The sequence below is a fragment of the Oxyura jamaicensis genome, chromosome 4 (assembly GCF_011077185.1).
Source record: "Oxyura jamaicensis isolate SHBP4307 breed ruddy duck chromosome 4, BPBGC_Ojam_1.0, whole genome shotgun sequence".
Lineage (NCBI taxonomy): Eukaryota > Metazoa > Chordata > Aves > Anseriformes > Anatidae > Oxyura > Oxyura jamaicensis.
Genome location: NC_048896.1, coordinates 66,473,966 through 66,492,731, shown reverse-complemented (window position 1 = coordinate 66,492,731; position 18,766 = coordinate 66,473,966). Strand labels below are relative to the sequence as shown.

General features: G+C 46.6%; 1 protein-coding gene across 2 annotated transcripts in view; it reads left to right on the top strand.

Annotated features, from left to right (window-relative positions):
• Positions 1–1,507, top strand: part of MTHFD2L (methylenetetrahydrofolate dehydrogenase (NADP+ dependent) 2 like) — a 47,487-nt gene extending 45,980 nt beyond the window's left edge. For both annotated transcript variants that reach the window (XM_035324007.1, XM_035324008.1), the window contains one exon: positions 45–1,507. In XM_035324007.1, coding sequence (XP_035179898.1) covers positions 45–99 — 55 coding nt within the window. In that variant the 3' untranslated portion in view covers positions 100–1,507. The remainder of the gene's footprint in view (positions 1–44) is intronic.
• The last annotated feature ends 17,259 nt before the right edge of the window (positions 1,508–18,766 follow it).

Genomic DNA, 18,766 nt, shown 5'->3' with positions numbered 1-18,766 from the left:
TTTACATGTGTCTGATTGAAATGACACAATGTTTTCCATTTTAGATGCAGGAAATTGAAATCGCCCTACAAAGTCTGCACAGGAGAGACAGCATTGTGAAGATGTGGCACTGGGACACTTAGCAATCTGCCTGTAAGCAAGAGGCGGTTCTGTTTGGAGGGCCACCCCACGCCATCTAGCAGGTACCCCAGCCTCGCTGATGAGGTGAAATGAAGGGAGTGACGGAGCGAGTGTGTAAACGGAACTGCTGCAGAACTGATGGGCTCCATTCACTTTTGAAGAAAGACTTAATATTTCTAGTAAAGGCTGCTAGATGAGCAGGTCAGAACAGCAAGGGATACTTGCAGCCTTCTCAGTGCTCTCCTGCGGTTCGTATTTGTCCAGGGGAAGACTGAGTCCTTTTATCTAGTTTTCGGTCATTTCAAGCCCTAGTAGAGTGTTCTGCTCTGGTCTTTCCTGTTTTTTTTTCTTTTTCTCCTTCCCTGAAACAACCTGTTTCACAATGGAATTGTATTCTGAACGTCGTGTGCTGATGAGAAGCCATCTAGATTCAGCTTCTATTGCCGTATGGGACAAAATCATCAAGTGCTTTGGACTGAAGAAAATGCATTGTTCTCAGAGACTTAGTAAAATCTGGAATAACAGGTATGCAATTTCTGGAAAATTAGATTATGACACCTTTGGACACAGCAAGTTCTTAACATTTTCGACGACAGAAGGAATTCAACATCTTTCTCGAAATGGATTATGGAGCGTGCTCATGACAAAGAACATAAGTCTTCCCAAACACCATATAGCAGCTCATCACATTGCTGAAACTTAAGGCAAAATATTGCCTTGCTGCACGGTGATTTCAGAGCAAGACTCCAGCTGCTACAGTATCTGGAATTTTGTTATGCAACTTAGCATAGCTTTGCCAAGGAAGCATGTTCATTTTACTCCTTGTGCACATCCTGTGCACAGTGTGACCACTCAGATAAGAAAGAAATGGCCACAGGGATTTTTTTTCATTCTGGCCAGATAGATTATTACCACGTGATTGTTTTTTTCATCTTTTCTACAAAGAAATGCGAAGGCCAGAGGATTTTGTTCAAGGAGAAGGGACTAAGTTGGTTGTAAGGATGGTGGCACTAACTGTGACTTCTCACTGACATTTGGAGGATTTGCCAATGCTGATGAGACTGGCTCCCAGAGATTTTTCATTTCAGCTGTTGCACATTGTAGACAAATCTCCTGTGCTTAGTCATCTACAAGGAAAAGGCAGTTAGGTACCTCAACAATCTTTGGGATTTTTGTGGAATAATGCAGGCTCCTAAATTGCTGTGCATTGCTGAGAGGTTCCATTTCTCTGTTATGCAAGTTCATTTTTACCAAAGGATGGATGTCATTTGTTTTTTGTTTAAATAATAATAATAATAAGCTATGTATTTGTGAGACTACAATGGTAACACTGAAGTGTGTACGGAAGGCTGGATTTTGAGGAAGTAAATGCACGATGAGCACTTGAGTGTTCAGAAGTTCAGTGGGCTTCTCACCTGGGGGATGCTGGTCAGTAACTGAGTCATCTCAGCTCTTGATTTCAAAAAAAAAAAAAAAAAAAAAGGCAAAAATAGAAAAAAAAAAAAAAAAAAAAACAGCACCATCATCCTGATTGGACATGATTTTGAATTCAGCTTTCAGTTGTTGCCCGAATATTTTCTGTGTCACATGTATGTAGTGAGAGAGCAATCAGATGTTAGTACCTGTGCAAATGCACGTGGGCATGCAAGAAACACTCCTCACCCCTCACGTGCACACACACTGTACAGAGGCTGAACTGAAGTACCTGTTAAAAACTGCATGTCATCAGGAAAACACAAGTCAAAGATCTTCCTTGTATCTCTGAGAAAATTGTAATTGCTGGACAGGCCCAAAAGAGGAAAAGCTGCAAAGCATTTGTCGTGAAAATTAGTATTTTCCAGTGTCTCTTCCCACTCACACATTGCAAGTGTTGCGTTCGCTTGTAGAGAAACAATCTTTTTGCATCAAGAAGTCTATCATGGAGCAGCCATTCACAGTAACACAACTTTTTAGTGCGTATATGCAGCAGCTTGAGGAGTTTTCAAAGCAGGAGTTTGAACAACTGGAATTTCCTTTGTCCTAAAGAGCTGTCAACAGAGAGATGGATTTGTGTGTGTATGTGTGTTTTAACCATTTGTGAATCCACTCACTGATGTTCTTCACTATCTGGTGGCCAAATGGGTGCACTGCAGGACATCAAAGTGCTTCTTGAAAAGTATTTATTCATTACAGAGATACTCTGTACCTAGAGAAATGCACACTGATTTTTTTTTATGTTTAGCTAAAACATGGATGCCAGCTGGAAAGGAAGGTTATTTGCACCAGTTTGGCAGGAACTTTTTCTAGTTTGCTTTCAGGACCAAGGCAGCTCTGTGAGGGCTGCCTGTGAAAGTTTGCAGGGGTTCTGGGCTAATGGAAGAAAAGCTCAAGAGTGAAATACCAGATGAGTCCATGGCATGCAAAATAAAGTCTAAGTGCAGGGAGAGTAAAATGGAAAGACAGATGGAAGAAGGAAGAGAAAGGAGCTCTTTGCTTTATTTTTCTCTTTTATTTTTCCCGTTGATATTGAGGCTTCCAGACGTGGGTTCCTCACCACTTGGGTGCTCTACGTCCTTTGTGCCAAAGCACGATGTGGGAGCAGGCTGCCAGCTTCTCAAACATCCCAGCTTGGTGGCACCAACACAGATGACTGTTCTCTCTGTCAGCCTGCACAGTGTTTACGGGCTGTAGCCTGTGTGGGAGAAGAGCCTTGTCATTGCAGTTCTAAGGGATTTCATCAGGCCCAAGCTGTGTTTGAGGCATCACTGCAGGAATGAATCACTCAGCTGTTTGATGCAGTGACCCTGCCGAGGAAGTCTGTGCTGCCTCAGATTGCTTCGTGGAGTCAGCTGTGCTGAGCCCTGCCTTGATAAGTGACAGGTGCTACTGGGCTAGTATTGTCTGTTGCTGCTTACAGTGCTGAATTTCCTGCAGAACTGGCCCGTCAGAGGATCGGGATCGTCTTTCCTGTCTCATTTATCAGGCTCAGACTCTTTCGGTAATGGCATAATTAACAGAGCTGTAAGCTTCTCTTTCCTATTAGCTGCACGTGCCAAAAACGCTGCCATTTTGGGAGGAGACCCTGTGTTTGCGTGGCTTCTGGGCACCCCTGCATCAGGCTTAAGGGGGGCACCAGCTCAGCAGAGAGGAGAGAGAGATGCTAAAGACTGAGACCTGCCTTTGCAAAGGACAGAGCATTGCTTTGCATGTGATCCTGGCTGCTGGAAACACACCATGATGCCTTGCAGTGCATCACTTGAGCCTAGCTGTCCATAAGCCACCAAACCCTCTCCCTGCTTCACAGCAATCTGCTCTCAACATCTGGGTGCGCTTTGTCACTAATGCTTGGCTGGGACTTGAGCGCCTCCCCAGAGTCTGACACCCGTTTCCTTCTGAAATACCGGGGAAGCCTGCAGTGCACCCGATGGCAGTAAGGTCCATTTAAAATGATGGGATGCAAGCCTGTGGAAAAGATGAGTGTCCTGGCAAAACACTACTTTTAATCTTGGAAGGAAGCATATTGTTGGCTGACAGTCAGTGCACGAAGTGTCCCTTTGGGCACTGAAAACTGTCCCACCTTCCTGATGAGGTGTGCTGTTGTTTCCCAGCAGTGCCCAAGATCACACACGAGTGCATCAGCAACCTGAGCAGGGGGCACGCGAGCAGCCAGGCCACTGGCCCAACTCATCCGATAGCCAGTCAGCAATGGCAGGCAGTGCCAGAGGCTCCCGGAGGAGGTCTGAGAGATGTGGTGGCAGTCAGGCAGGTAGGAGAGTTTTCCCTCAGAGAAGGTTTTCTCTTATTGATAACTGAGAGTAGGGTTTGGATGATAACACAGCAGTGTGTCTGATCCTTCTCACGTACTGTGGAAAGACAGCTTCTTCTAGTGTGTAGTAAAAGAAAAAAGATTTGCATTCATGTGGCTGGCAAAAGGCTACCTTGGGTGTCATGTGAGCCATAAATAGTAGGTTATGTCCTAGGAACTAGAGGGGAAATGGGTTACTTGCTAGCAGTTCTCTATTTTAGGCAAAAACAAACAGAGCATAACGTCCTAAATTTTAGTTCTTAACACTAGTTCTGTTTTATTTCATTTCTGGTCCATGTAATACGCTGTGGTTGGAAAAGCATCCCTCAAAGGGAAGGCCAATTTGGAAAAATAATGCATTTAATATTTAAGAAAAGTTCCAATGACCTCTGATGCTTGCAGTCCTTAATGGATTTGACTTCACAGCATCCACGTGAAGCAGATCAGTGCTTTGGGGATGATGTGCTGTGGACAACTGAGACGAGGAGGGACTAAATTCACGTGAGTGAGAGGCATCGGGGCAGCAAATCCAGACTCCTGGGAGCCTCTTGTAGTGCTGTAGCCGATAGACCATGTTTTTGTTCCTTTTAGTGCTCTTAAGAAATGGTTATCACATAGATGGATAATGCACTAGTAGTTTTAAGAGAGGGAAAAGAAGGGAATTCTAGGTAAGATGAAAGTTTGAAGGCAAGAACGAGAGTTTCTTCTTGAATATTCATTTGAGCTCTGGGTGGTGTATGACATGAGGACAAGGTTTTTGTTTGAGAAGTATGACAACAAGCCAGTATTTGGGAGGGGGAAAAAAAAGCAATTCACGTGTGCAAGTAAATCATCAGAAGGTTGTATTCAGTTAGCTCCAACCCATTGTGTGTAGGGTTTATGGAAGTCCTGCTCATTTCAGGAGCTCCTGGCCAGGAACAGAACAATTTCAGGGCAGCCTTTAGGAAAGTGAACATGACAAACTAGGAGGGGGGAATGTACTGGTTATTGTTTACATTTCAAGGTGTTGGGTGGCTCAAAGGCATGAGTGAGCAAATTAGCCTGACGACTGAGAGACTGAAAGTGCTGTCTGCACAGCTCAGTGCTTTGGTCACTGCGTTTGTAGAGCTCTGATGGCATCTGCAGTGACGTGTGGCTGCTCGTGCACGTCACGTCCTTTGCCTGGCTCTGAAGAGGGAAGTACCTGTAGAGGTCCCTATTGTACTATAAATCCAGGAAATCACTCGGGATGCCTTTACGACCCAGTTAACAAACAAACTAAAAAGTGCAGCTACTCATTAAAAGCTCAGTATAAGTAGTCATTAATTATCATGACAGCAATAAAATCTTGTACTATGACTAGGCTCTGGGCTGCTCCTACTCTCGCTGAAGTGAGTGTGAGCAAGAGCAGGCTCCAAGAAGCAGCTCTCAGCGAGCTGAAGGTGGTGTCGCAGCATAGCTGCTGCCGCTGGTTTGTGCAGAAGAGGAAAATGTTAATTGTGGTCTTGTTCAGAGTACAAGTCCCTTTTGCTAGTTGTTGCACATGTGGAAAGAGCACCCTCACTCTTGGCTGCTGGAGTTCAAAGCTGGAACTTCTGGATTGAGAGCAGGCTTGGACTCAGTTCCTGTGCCTAGCACCCATGCAGGCAGGCGGGCCCCTAAGTGAGAGGTGAAGTTGGGTAATGCAGCAAGAAGAGGTGAGTGCCTCCTCTGGAGGAGAACCCATGAGATGAGAGGAAACAGAGGCATAGGGAAGCCAAGTCACTTGATCTAAGTCCCAGAAAACAAGATGGGTGTGTAGACCCTGGGCCTTTGGCCTGCTCTTACACAACCTAGGTAATGGCTTTTTCTCCCATTTGCAGCCCAATATTTTGCCTTTATTAAGAAAGAGCAGAGGTATGAGGCCTGGCAAGAGACCCTGAAAGAGACCCCCTGAGGCAGGGCAGCTGTTCAGTACACATCTTGTTAATAAAGGATAGAAATCTGTAGCACCTATGATCATGTTTTCATGGTCTCAAGTCTACATCTTTTTTTTCTTCCTTGCTGGGGCTTCAATTTGATAAATGTTCACACAGAAGAGAAAGTAACCATGTAGGCACTAAGTGGCACAGAAAAATACAAAGATAATGCTCCCGGTCATGGGATTTTTCCATATAGCTCATTCTTAAAGATGGGTTATGGTCTGTGTCCTGCTGTTACATCCCTGTAGAAGCAGCAGTTCACATAACCACACTGAGGCTGTTGTATAGCTAGTCCAATTGGTTGTTAGTTTGATGGAGTTGGACAAATTAAAATTTTAATCTTAAAAATATGAGAAATTCACAAGCTAGGGTAAACACGGTTTTAAATGCTTGTCTTCTGTAACAGTTCAGGATGAGCTGAACGTGGGACTTGAGGCATGTCTTGCAAGCCACCTTTTGGGAGATGTCCATCTAATTTTTTTCCCCATTTTGGCAATCAGGTTTTCCAACTCAGAAGTTAGAGGTATCCAGATGCCACATTTGGGTTCTGTATCTAACAGTGACTTGCTTAAACACAAGTTTTTAATGAAATCTTCATGTTGAGTTTATCTGGTGCAGGTTTGCAAACAAGTTGCCTGATAGCAGTTCCATTTTGACACTCTTATTTAAACAGTACTTTGTCCTTTAACAGGCAGAAGTACAGCTGGTGGTTCTTTGAGTACCAGAAATTCAAATGTGGCTCTGTTTCCTGGTCATGACTGACCCAAAATACCGTGTGGTGGCTTTGCCATTGGCCAAGGAGAGACTGAGGATGGGGAGCCAGGCTGAGGCTGCTGTGGGAAGGCTAGACAGGCACAGCGCGTCCAGGAGCCCGGTGCTGAGTGCACCCCACGTGCTGTGTGCAAGGGCTGCAGACCTCCTGGGAGCAGTGTTTCTGGAGTAGCTGCTGCTTTTTGCAAATTCTTCTGCCTTCAGCTTCCCAAGGCAAGGAGCCACGATGTGACCAGGGGTTGGGAGTGGTACAGCTTTTCACTGTCACTTTATGACATATGCTCTGCTCTTTGCTACTTTGAATTATTTTATAGTGGTGTTCTGTTGTCATTTTTGCTGTGGCAGGTGAAGAAAAATCCAGGAACTCTTCCTCTGTCTTCTCTGTGCAGGACTGCAGCACAAAGATGCCTCCTGGTAGCTCCTGCTGAGAAATAGCACAGCCAGGGTTGAGACACAAGAAGATAGGGCCGTGCTTTGCAAGAGCATCTGACTAACCCGAGCAAAGCTAATTTGTTTGACATCATTTCTGTACGTAAGACTAAGTCTGTTTGTGTCCCATTGTTATGGCAAATCCCATGATGAGCTGCATTTTATTGACTTCTGCTGGCCGTTTGACGGAGCCCCAGCGGCAGATGTGAATAGGAGCGCTGTTCCAGGAAGCAGTCTAATAGATACTCCTTGGGGTTTGGAAGGTTGCAGGGCAACCAGTAGGCCTAGCAGGTAGCTGCGACAGCTTTACGTAACAGGGAGGACCCGGGAGCTTTCAGGGCATCCCTGCCCTGCGAGCCAGGCAGCCCAGCAGCCACCCCACGGGGGGGGTGAGGCAGGCTGAGACGAGGCAGTGGCAGGCAGGGGACAGTGTGGGGACCATGATTTTAAGGGACCATGCCACATGGCCAGAACATGCAGATTTTGACCTAAGAGTTTGTGTCTTTTCCCTTCAAGACTACAGTGGCACGTGCTTATGCCTATTTATTGGAGGGATGTTGCTGAGACAGCAAAACACAAGGTGGGGCCCCTCAGGTGGCCTTATCTGCACTTACGCTTTTTGGCAACTCTTAGCATCTTGGACATTGGGTCTTGGCAGCTCTGGCACAGAACTTGGGCTCCAGCAGCCTTTTCTGTCTTCATGCCAAGCCCAGACACTTGGCAAGCTGGGATTTATCATACATGCAGCCATAGCGGGAAAGCTGCAGGTAAGGGTGGTGGTTATGCTATGTTATTTTCCAGCAAGGAAAGTAAGTGGTTGCAGAGTTCCTAGATGACTGGCTGATTGCCGTGCTACAGGGCCTAGTCCTCCTGTTCAATTCAAGATCAGACCTGGGTCCGCATGGGAGCAAATGCTGTGATACCTGAAGGCTGTAGCAGGTCGAGTGGTGGCTGTGAAAACAATCAAGTAGAAATTTGTGCTAATTTCTCTTGCTGCCTTGGTGGCAAGGGTCAGTACTGTGAACTTGAAGATGAGTATGAACTTGAAGACAAAGGCAAGTTGAGCCTGGCAAACGGCTCATGAACCCGTGAAGCTTGTAATTTCCAACCTGATCCTGTAAAACAAGTCAGAAGAAACAGGATTGAGCATTTCAAGGCAAAACTAAGTTCAAGACCCAGAACTACCACTGGGAAGAGCTGATCAGTTGCACTGAGAGTGGTAAGACCCATGGAAGGGTGCGGGATATGGCTGTCTCACTTCAGTGGCTTCTGGTTCAGCTGTGTTCTGGTTTTCCACTTAGGACTGTACAGCTGAGCAGCTTGTCATAGCCCCTACACAATGGTGAACTTGTGCAGCTTGGCTTATATTGCTTAAAAGAGCAGCTCTGAATTATCCCTGCTGGATATGCAGCCCCTGTTAAATGAATGCAGATCCCAGCAGTTGAGCTGGGTTTTGTAGTTGCAAATGGATTGGTGATTAGACAATCTGACCGAACCAAGACAGTGATTTTGTTAAGCAAAGCCGTCCAGAACGTTGGTCCTGTTACAGCAGTGCCTGGAAGCTCACTGTGCCCTCTCATAACTGGCTGTCATTTGCATGATGACTGGTGTGTGTCCAGCAGCTGGGGGTTAAAGGACAGTCTTTCCTCCTTTTCAAGGTAAAAGTGATGTTCCAGATCTGCCTGCTGCTCTCAGAGCAGCACCAGCTCACACTGTCCTGGCTTACCAGAATGAACCAGCACACAAACGCAGCACGGCTCCTGAGGAGCTGAAGGACTGGAAATTCTCTTGCCCTTTCCCCTCGCCTCGTTAATACTTCTCTTGACTTTTTTGGTGGCACGTTCGTTGCTTCTCAAATATGTTTGTAAGGTCTCCTCCCTCAGGCACATCTCAGCCATCTGAATGCCTTCCTCCATCACTAACTGCTTTTCCCATCAAGATTACAGCAGCAAAAAATGTTCTCTATGGGCTGGGTGCTCCCCTATGCATGAAAAATGTGTGCAGGAGCCAAGAAACACCAGGAGTTTCTTCCTGATTGTTCCAAATAAGAATGGGGAGTGACGCAGGCGAAGGGCATGACCTTACACAGACACACACACGCTTGCTCTGAGATCTGCACAGAAATGGCCGTGACCTCAGCAAAACCGTACGGAGTTTAGGGGAAGTTGGACCGGGTTGTGTGGCCTCGGACATTCCCCTCCAACCCTTTCTTCTTTTCCAGCACGGTTCCTTTCAGGTCCAGGCTTCCTGGCCTTCCCAGTGCAGGTGTCCCCTCTTTCCACCATCAGCAAGTGCTGTGATGCAGGAGGAAATCCCCTAGGTTTATTCTGTATGGAGGCCTCGAAGGGGTTGTAGGGCAGAGGTGCCAAGGAGCATTTCTGCCCGGGTTCTGAGCAATGCCAAGGGCTGGGCTGGGCCCCAAAGAGAAGAAACTCCACGAGGTTTCACAGGGTTGGGAAGAAAGATGGAGCCTGCCATTCTTGCTTTCCCCTTCTGTTATTCAGGGCAAGTTTGCACTGGTTTGACCTCTCGGTTCATTTAGGCAGAGGACAGATATCCCGGTGTGGGATCCTGCTGTAAACTGGTCCAGTGCACTCTTGTGTTTCAGGTGCCACTTTCAAACTACAGCCTAGAAAGTCTTAGAAGAGGTATTTAGGATGATTCCACAGAGGGTTAGTTTGATTGCTTTTTAAACCATTAAGTATTTGTGAAATGCAGCCATTTAATGTCTTAACGCGAGGATTTTTAAGAGAATTATTCATAAAGAAGGGATCTGGGATTTTCCCAATTAGCTCTGGCCTGACTCCAAGACCTGCCGCAGGCTGTAGTAAAACCCCTGTTGATTTCAGTGGATATGGAATTAGGCTACTTGCACCATGAGAGTCTTTGGGTGTTTAGGCATTTTTAGTCTTTTGATTGCCATGGGCACTCAATTACTTAAAGTTCTTAAAATTTACTTTTTACTATTTATATTACTAGGAAGTTGCATGGGATGTAAGAGGAGCAGGATGAGAGATGTAGGCCACCATGCTATTCAGTAACAGCAACTCATAAATGTAAGCATGCTCTGAATATTATTGGAAGGTTAAAAACCCCTGGGTGGGGGACAAAACTCGGTTATTTTTCTAAATATGGGACAATTTGGACAGAGCCTGTGGAAATCCTGGTCATCTTTCCATCAGCTTCATGAGGCTTCGGAACAGCCTTCTGGTTGCTGTAACGTAGGAGAACCAGGGGGCATCTCTTGTGTTTGTGCCAATTCTTCCTCTCCTGTTCTGCAGATGAAATTGCACTAAAATTAGCGTGGCTGGCTTTGAGGGGTGACTTGTGAAATAACACCTGGCAGTGGTGGGAATTAGCCTTTGTGTGGTGCTGTAGGATTTTCCTTTTACCAGCTTTTCATGTCTGCCATAGGACTTCAGGACAGTGTGTACACTGTCTGCAGTGTAAGTGACTTCTAGCTTTTCTCCTCTGTGCTGTAGCTGTTTCAAAAGAAAATATGTCACAGATATGAGACAAATTCCCTTTGTCATCAAACGTTTGAATCCCTTAAAGAGTGTGAGTTGTTTTCTGTTATTTGCTAATTGTTCTCTCAGCACACTAGCTCTCTGCTGTCACATACACAATTTCTGTTATGCCAAATAACATTTTCTGTGCTCAGTGTCTAGTTGACATGGAAATAAGTAGTGAAATGTTCACAAATGCACCCTGAATGTACGATAAAAAACTTCTGATTTTAATGTACAGGATGTACCTTGTGCTGCTGCCAAGCTCAGGCTCTGACTTAGATCCCAAGGATTTTGGTAATGTTGTTGAACAGCAAGTTTGTCTTTTGTTTCTCATAAAAATATCTTGGTTAACCTAGAACTCAGGTTCACACAGATCAGTACATGTGCAAAAAGCCCTGAGGAAAACATACCACTATCCTCGAAGGAACTTGGTTAGAAAACAAAACAAACCTCAGCAACATGAGGGAGACTTGGATCCCGGGTGCCCACTGCCATCTCTACCCTGAGCCTCGTGTGAGGGTCTGGTGTGTGGGGTTCTGCTGTGGTGTGGTGGCAGATCTGTGTAACTGGACATGGGCCAGGCCCTGTGGATGAAACCCCTAAAGTCTCATACGTGCGTTAGTCTGGTTACTGCCCTTGGCTGTGGGGGATAGTGGTCCAGGCCGGCGCATAAACTCTGCATTCATACGTGTAACAGCAGTAGTAAGGGATGAAAGGTAACATAGCGCAGAGGCTTGGTGGCACTGAACAGCGGGGCATGGAGAGCTGTACATCCCAGGCTGTGTGCAAAAGTTCTGGGATTCGTATGGAAGAGCTTTCAGAGACTACATGTGATGAATGACTTCCAGTTAATAGCTGCTGGCTGCAAAGGTAAATCCTCCTCTATTCCCAGCCAGAGCAAAAGTTAGTGATACAGAGATTTTTTTCATGTTCTACGCTAAATCTTGACTCCAGTCCTTTCCACAAATCAAATTCCCCAAGGATTATGGTCTTAAGCAGTATGCAACATGATTTTCTTATACAAATAAGACAGCATTACAATTCATGTGCATTAATGCAGGTCACTCTCAGGCCAAGGTTTCCCTGTGTCATGAGTTTGGGGGCAGTACAAAGAAAGCTTATATCTGCGTCAGCAGACCTGTTATTTCAGAAGCTTGAACTCAAACGTGGGTCTGTCACACACTGCAGACTTCCTAAATTTCTTGTCCCTTTTGTAAGGCAACAGAGTGGCTGGGATCAGGATGTCAGCTCTAAGTTCATTTTGCCTGTGCTAAGGGTGAGGAAGCAGCCAAGGCAAAAAAGCATGGTTTGGTTCTCTGAGACCACCACGCACAGGATTTGACATCTCCCAACTGGCAGAGTAAGTGTGCCCAAGGGACAGAGTGGTTGTCACCTTTAAGCATAACAGCCTGACAGTTGTGTTACTGCAAGTCTTCCTCCTTGTTCAGTTTGAATTTTTTATTCTACTACAGCGTGGATCTGGGCTCTGGGATGAGGAAGAGGAGTCTCGGAGGCAGCCAGTGCTGCTCTGACTCACCACCTGCAGGGGAAGTGATCTGCGAGCAGGGCAGGAGCCAGCATCATGGGAGATGCAGGTGGAAGTCTGTGCCTCGACACGCGCCTTGGGTAAGGTGCACACACTGCACACACCTCGGTTCCACCCTCAGAGGGGTACCAAAATAGCTGCAGGGATGCTGTGAGGGTGAAAGCATTGAAGACTGCGAGGGTAGTTCATAGGCACCGGGGGATGGTAGAGCAATGCTCAGTCCTTAAGTAGGTCTTAGCACCTGTAGATCAAAAACTAATCTCCCCCTCAGTGTGGGGGAAGCAGGCAGCATCTCAGCAGCCAGCTGAAACGATGCGGAGACTCCCCTGGCCCATCACGCTGTAGGAAAGGGGAACACTTCTCTCTCTGCCTTTGCTTTTGCTGCTTGCCTCCTTCAGCGCTCCCATCCATAAACAACTGGGGGGAGTTTCGGGTGTTATTAATTTTAATCAAGTGGTTTTAGGAATGCTTTGCCTCTGTGGAGCTTTCATAACATGTACTAATAGAGGCTTTTGGCAAGAGCAGTAAAGCAAATTGCTCCCACCCTCTCTTAGCGTGCGGTGAGCAGTGTCTATCCCAACAGCCACGTGACTGAAAGTCTGAGCACGGCGCAGCACCTGGGAGGCTGCGAATGCCCTTGTGAAACACCCCAGCCTCCGTGTCCAGCACAGAAGCGTGAGCCTCTGCCCTCCCACACTTACTTTGCCCGTGATCTCTGCAGACTTGAGCAGTTCTCCAGAGCTGCCCGGTTTGAGTGAATTGGGAATGTTCTGCCACTGGGGTAGCACATCTTCATGCCACAGTTGCCACCGAGTCCTATTTCCTTTGCTTTGGAGGGCTTACATCAGACTTTTAGGTGTTATTGAGCAGGAACTTTTCTGTTTATCTGCCTACCAGGTAAGGGAAAGGTGAGCAATTTTTATGCTTTAAATGCCTCTCATATCTCCCCAAGGGCATTCAGTTATCTCATTTCTTAGCTGTAGGTACACTTGTAGTGGGTGTAAGTTAGTTTCCTCGTGCTTTATCTGCAAAGCCATCTGTGAAGCCCAGCTGAGTTCATAGTGCAAAACAGAGATTTACCTCAGAACGAGTAGCATCAGGACTTAACACTGCCTTTTTCTCCTGGTTTTAAAACTTAAGAAGTTTGCCATAATTTCGTTGACAATTGTCTAGATTCAGCTGGTGCTGATGAAGGGATAGAGGTGTGAAAAACAGGCCCAACATTTCCCACTTGTGGTGGCAGCAGGAATGACACCAGATCGGTCTGTGCCCCCCCTTGGGTCCAGCCAAGGCAGCTCCTGCATCCAGAGCGAAGGCTGCTCTCCATGCCTCAAGTATGTCAGGAGACATAATTCTCCTACCCTCCCAGTCCTCTCGCCCAAGTGATGGGCATAGAAGGAGATGAGAAGAAAATGGGGTTAGAAGGCTTTGGTGTCACTGACCTTATTCTGGGAAGCAGACAGAAGAAACGAGATAAATGTTCTAGCTTTTTCTTGCTTGTGACACAGCATGTGACTCATGTCTTTCTACCAAAGTCTGGGGGAATTGCGTGTGCAGGTGGGAGGAGATGCAGAACAGGAAAGCTGTGAAGCACAGGGAGAGCTGGTCTCAGTTTTCCCGTAATTTTGGGCAGGATTAACAAGATGTGCAAGTGCAATCCTTTTTTCTGATACATACTGAGGGGGAAAAAGTCATTGCAAGACAACCAGGCTCCACTGAGTATTTTGTGCCAGGTAGTTTTGGCTTTATGTGCTACTGTTCTAGCCAGTTGCTGCTCAGGTCTGAGATGAGAAAACAGCAGACGAGGGTTGTGGCTGGAGATGGGAACTGGGAGATGGCACAGGATGGAAACCTCTGGGTGCCACGTGCAGCTGGGAGGTGAGCTGTGCAGCACCCAGCTGGGAGCAAGACCAAGAGAAAAGCTGGATATGAGAGCAGGCCCAGCTAGTAGCCAACGAGGACTGCTGCATGCTGTGCATGCCACTAGAGGAATGGGACTGTTTTGCAAAAGAAGGGCTTGCAATGCTGGGGAATACAACACAGCTGCTGATCAGGGACAGAGATGGAGCTAAGGGACTATCGTAGCCTGGTAAAGAGGCCAGGACAGTAAGCTATGCCCTGTTTACCCTCACAGCTATCTTCAGCAGGGATGGTAACCTGGACTGGCCCAGACAGACAGCTTCTGCTGCAGTGCATGGCTTGACTGAGTATCTCTCTGTGGCAGATAAGATCTTGGATGAGAGGCCACAGAGGTTTTCTGGTCAACAGTACAACCTCGCTAGCACTGCTAGAGAGTAAGTGTGTGGGAGCTGGGGGAAACCAGCTCGACTCGGAGAAGCATTAGCAGTCAGGGGACAGCGTTAGGATCTGTGTCATGTGCAAACCCCAGGGTTTTGTTAAGAGATGGCACCAGATATCTGAGACAAGATCTTTTTTATGTGCATCATGTTTGGAGACGGCAACAATATAGATTCTTATAAGGACTCCCTCGCCTGCTGAAGAAGTATTTAAGGTTGGGGCAAGTATTTCTTAAATGCTTTACTGGGCTCTGACCTTAAGCTAGCACAGCTATTGCCTGTCATTACAGTTCCTTAAGGCGCTTATTTTGAAGCTAAGGACGTACTGACAGACTGCTTTGCCTCAGTGCACTCCCAGCAATGGGTTATTCACACTTGCATCAGGAGTGACACAACATTATGCTGCTACTTCTCCCACACCGTGGGTTCTTAGTGCAGTTCTTCGGTTGGCTTTCAAGCTGGAGTTTCCCTCTGCATGAAGGCAACTCATCCATCCCCCAGAGCTCGCTACTTTGTCTCTTAAACGTGGGCCAACTGGGGTAGGCACTCATGAATTTTAGTACAATATTTAGCTTAGAAGGAAATTCTGGCCTCTCTAACTGCCAAGAGGATGTGTCTCTAGGTGGATTGATACGACACAAGAGGGTTGTGTTACAACTTCTTTTTGAAAGGTACTTTTGGTTTGACTGCAGGGAATTTACTGTTTATGGACAGATACCTAGTTACTGACCATCTAAACACTCTCTTCTGCAACGCTCAAGGAAACCCCAAGAAAATATTAAAGAAAGAAAATTTTCTGTGTGCCATGTGTCTGCGGGTGTACGTGCACATGTCCCCATCTGCATTCAGCTGGAGGGAAGTTGATGTGAAAAATTAAACAAAACACAATAAACAAATCTAGCTAAGGTGCAGCAATGGGAATTCAGAGCAGTGCAATTATCCTGCTCTCTCTGACTGAGGAGAAATGCACTGTGCAAGCCTGAAAAATGCTGGCAACAATAATGCATTATTTCCTGGATTTCAGCTTTCCCGGGAAATGTGCTGAAGATGTACCAACCCAGGGATCAAACTGTAGGAGAGACGAAGTAGAATCATTGGTACATGCAATTAGAGGCAATTGTTGTGGTCAGTAACAGTTGTGCAACACTACCAGTGAAGTTTTAGTGGAGATAGATTTATTACAGACAGGCATATATATTAAACTGCTGGATTTCCAATGGGATATTTACAAATCATAAGTATCCTGTTTATAAAAACCCTGTAAACAATTGAAGGCCATTGCCTAAAGGCTCCAACTTTATTTAGATCTACGTAAAAGACAATTTCAGCATTTGCAGCGCAGTCGGCAGCGCAGATGACATGTCGCGTGGTTAGTACACACAGCAATCCGGGCTGCCCCGATGTAATCGCATGCATGCCACAGTGTGCAGCGCCTTGCATAAGAGCGCTTCATGGAAGAGGGAGAAGAGACTTGCACTGAAACCTCCTTTCCCATTTAGTTAACCTATGTGCCCTTTAAAGTGGTTGATTTGGAAAGAGGGGCAATTAGCTTTGCATACAGCAGTCCTTCCTGGAAATCTCTCTCCTTGGTCCATGTAGGGGAATGTTACGAGAACAAAACGGGGAGGGTTGCGAAGCCAGGATGGAGGCCAAAGAGCTGGGCAGTGCTCTGCGTGAGCCCTGTTGGCTGGCATGTTTCACCTCAGCACTGGCTATCTCCCGTGCTAACTTCATGGTCTTTGTTTTGGTTGATGTCAGGTGGCTTGTATGCCTGGTTGGGCAGGGTAGCTTAATCTGGGTGTGGAGCTGGAACGTGTGTTATTTATGAAGGGGTGACCTCTGCTGTAGGCACGCTGTAAGTCGGTGACCAAAAGTGTCTCATCCTGAGCATCTGATGTGCAGCCTCTCTTTGGACTCATACCAAAAAATGGTTTTCTGGGATGCCTGACTTCTCCAGAAAGCCCTTCAGAGGGACTATTATTACTGCAGAGTTGAACTAGATCCAGAGAACTGAGTGTTTTTGGCAGCTTTAGCTAGTGTTTCCCAGAGTACTCTCTTCCTCACCTGGCAATTCACCCTTTAGTTTCAATTCACGTTGGAATTACCAGACCCTTATCCATAGCCCCCTTTTTCATGTATAAAGGACCAAGACCCTGACTATAGGAGTGTTAATCAAGAACTGCCAGCCCTAGGTTGGTGATGTTCTTAATGGAGTAACTAACACCAGTCTAATTAAACCCAGCCCTAGCCTTTGTCATTTCCCACTCTTGCTTTACACACCTGCACTTGGAGTATCCTAAAGGAAACCTGCATCTCTTCAATAGCATCCCGCTGCAGGGAGCAATGCTGGATGAGGAGGTGGGTGCAGAGGTGCCATGCAGAGGAGTTACCCATGGAACTATCACCATCAGATGATGGATGGTGGCACCTCATCCCCAGGGCTTGGTGTTGAGACCCCAAGACACACAGCCTCAGTACGTTTCTCTCCTCATCCCATCTCCATGCACACACCACGTGACCAGCACCCTCCTTACTCTTGTTGGACAGGTGGGGACAAGTTCCCCGGGGGTCTTGGTGTGGGGGTCAGCTTAGGCTGCTTCCTTCACCTTTGAGGCAAACCCACAGCTCCTTTCAGAGAGAAAGGACCCTTATAGAAGCCTGCAGTCTTTCCCTGCAGCTCCCTGTTGGTACCCAGTGTATGACAAAGCTGGTTAATGTTCTTCTTCAGTCTGTCATCTAGGGTCTGTCTCAGGGTGGTTGGATACCTGAAGGTAGTGTTCAAGCCATGGCTGGGAGGAGAAGGTGACTAGAAGATGATTTCAGTTACTCTTGGTCATTCCCAAACCAAACCCCAGAGGTTTCCGCATGCCATGTGACTCACAGCTGGATTTCAAGAGTTGGTGATAACTAAATTCACTGGAGATCAAAGAATATGGAGTTTTATAGCAGGTTGGGCCCATAGAGAGAAAACACGGAATGGAAACATCTTGTTGAGTGTTGAGACCCCAAAGTATTCCTGATCAGCTTCTTACCTTTCTAGCTGCATTTCAACAGAGAGCATCCTGATATCGACATCCTGGCTCCAAGCTAATGCAAACAAGGCTGTCATAGCTCATCTGGAGAGAATGCCAGGGTTTCATTTTGCTCAGGTCCTAGGGGAGCTTTATCATGGACCACGGTGTCCTAGTTTGAATATGACAGCAGTGATGAATTGGGCACCCACGTTTATAGATCCCCTGGGGCAGGCTGTCTCATCGCCCCTGCATGACAACAGCCAGTACAATGAAGGTTTGATCCTGACTGCTTTTTTTTTTTTTTTTTTGGTCACTACAGTAATAGTAATGATTAGCAGTAATTATAAGAACAGTAATAGGAGTGTCCCATAATGCTAGTGGTTGGGGGAATTCCACTAAGTGCATCTGCTCCCATGCCTAGCTCTTGTTACCAGGCCAAACAAATACACCACGGACTTGTGTCTCTTTCCTAGGTTCTGTTTCGGGAATGTGTGCTGGCTAATCTGGTTTCAGGTGAATTGCTGTTTACTCCATCATCCCTAATGCCACACCCCTCACGTCGAGGGTGCCCCAGCTCCCTGTGCGCATGTCCAGCATGTAAGTGGCAGTCACCACTGAGTCACAGCCAAAATGTGGAGGCCAAGGCAGGTTGTTTGCTTCCCTCTGATGGTGGCACTCCTCTACAGAGTGTTGTCTTTGTTCTCCCTCTCTTCTCCCTGTTTTAGTGCCAGCTATCCAGAAGGACGGAGCAGGAGAGGAAGGTAGCGGCAGAGAACACAAAGCCAAGGCTGACTGCTGTGGTGAAAGCCCAAGTGGAACCAGTGAGTGCTGGCTGAGTCACGCCAATCCCCACAGCGGTGGTTCTCGCTGTCATTTCACTGTCCTGAGAGGGATGTCGTGCTCAGAGCTATCGAGCAGAAGCATTGCATTGTCAGCAGCCAGCAACACGCTTTCACATATTGATTTGCTTTCTTCAACAGTAAAATGCATTTAGGTCATGAGAGGCAATTCAGAAGGCTGGCAGCATGCATCTTAGAGCCCTTACTGTATGCATGCACTAAAGTTTGAGTTTTGAGACAAGAGAAAAGGAGGAAAAAGTCAGAACACCTGAATGGTTCGGAGCTTCATTCCTGCTCACATGAATCAGCTCTGTGCATCTTACTTCTGGGGGATCTACTCTGAGCAGAGCTGTCTTGATACAGCAAATGATTTGGAGCAAGGAGGGAAAAAAGGACTAAATATTACAGGTGAGACTTAGTTTAATAACACCCTTTACACGCAAAATGTTTGTGTGGGTTTGTTTAGTATCAAATAAAGGCAGAAGCCATGGAAATTGTATCAATGAAAAAACCTACC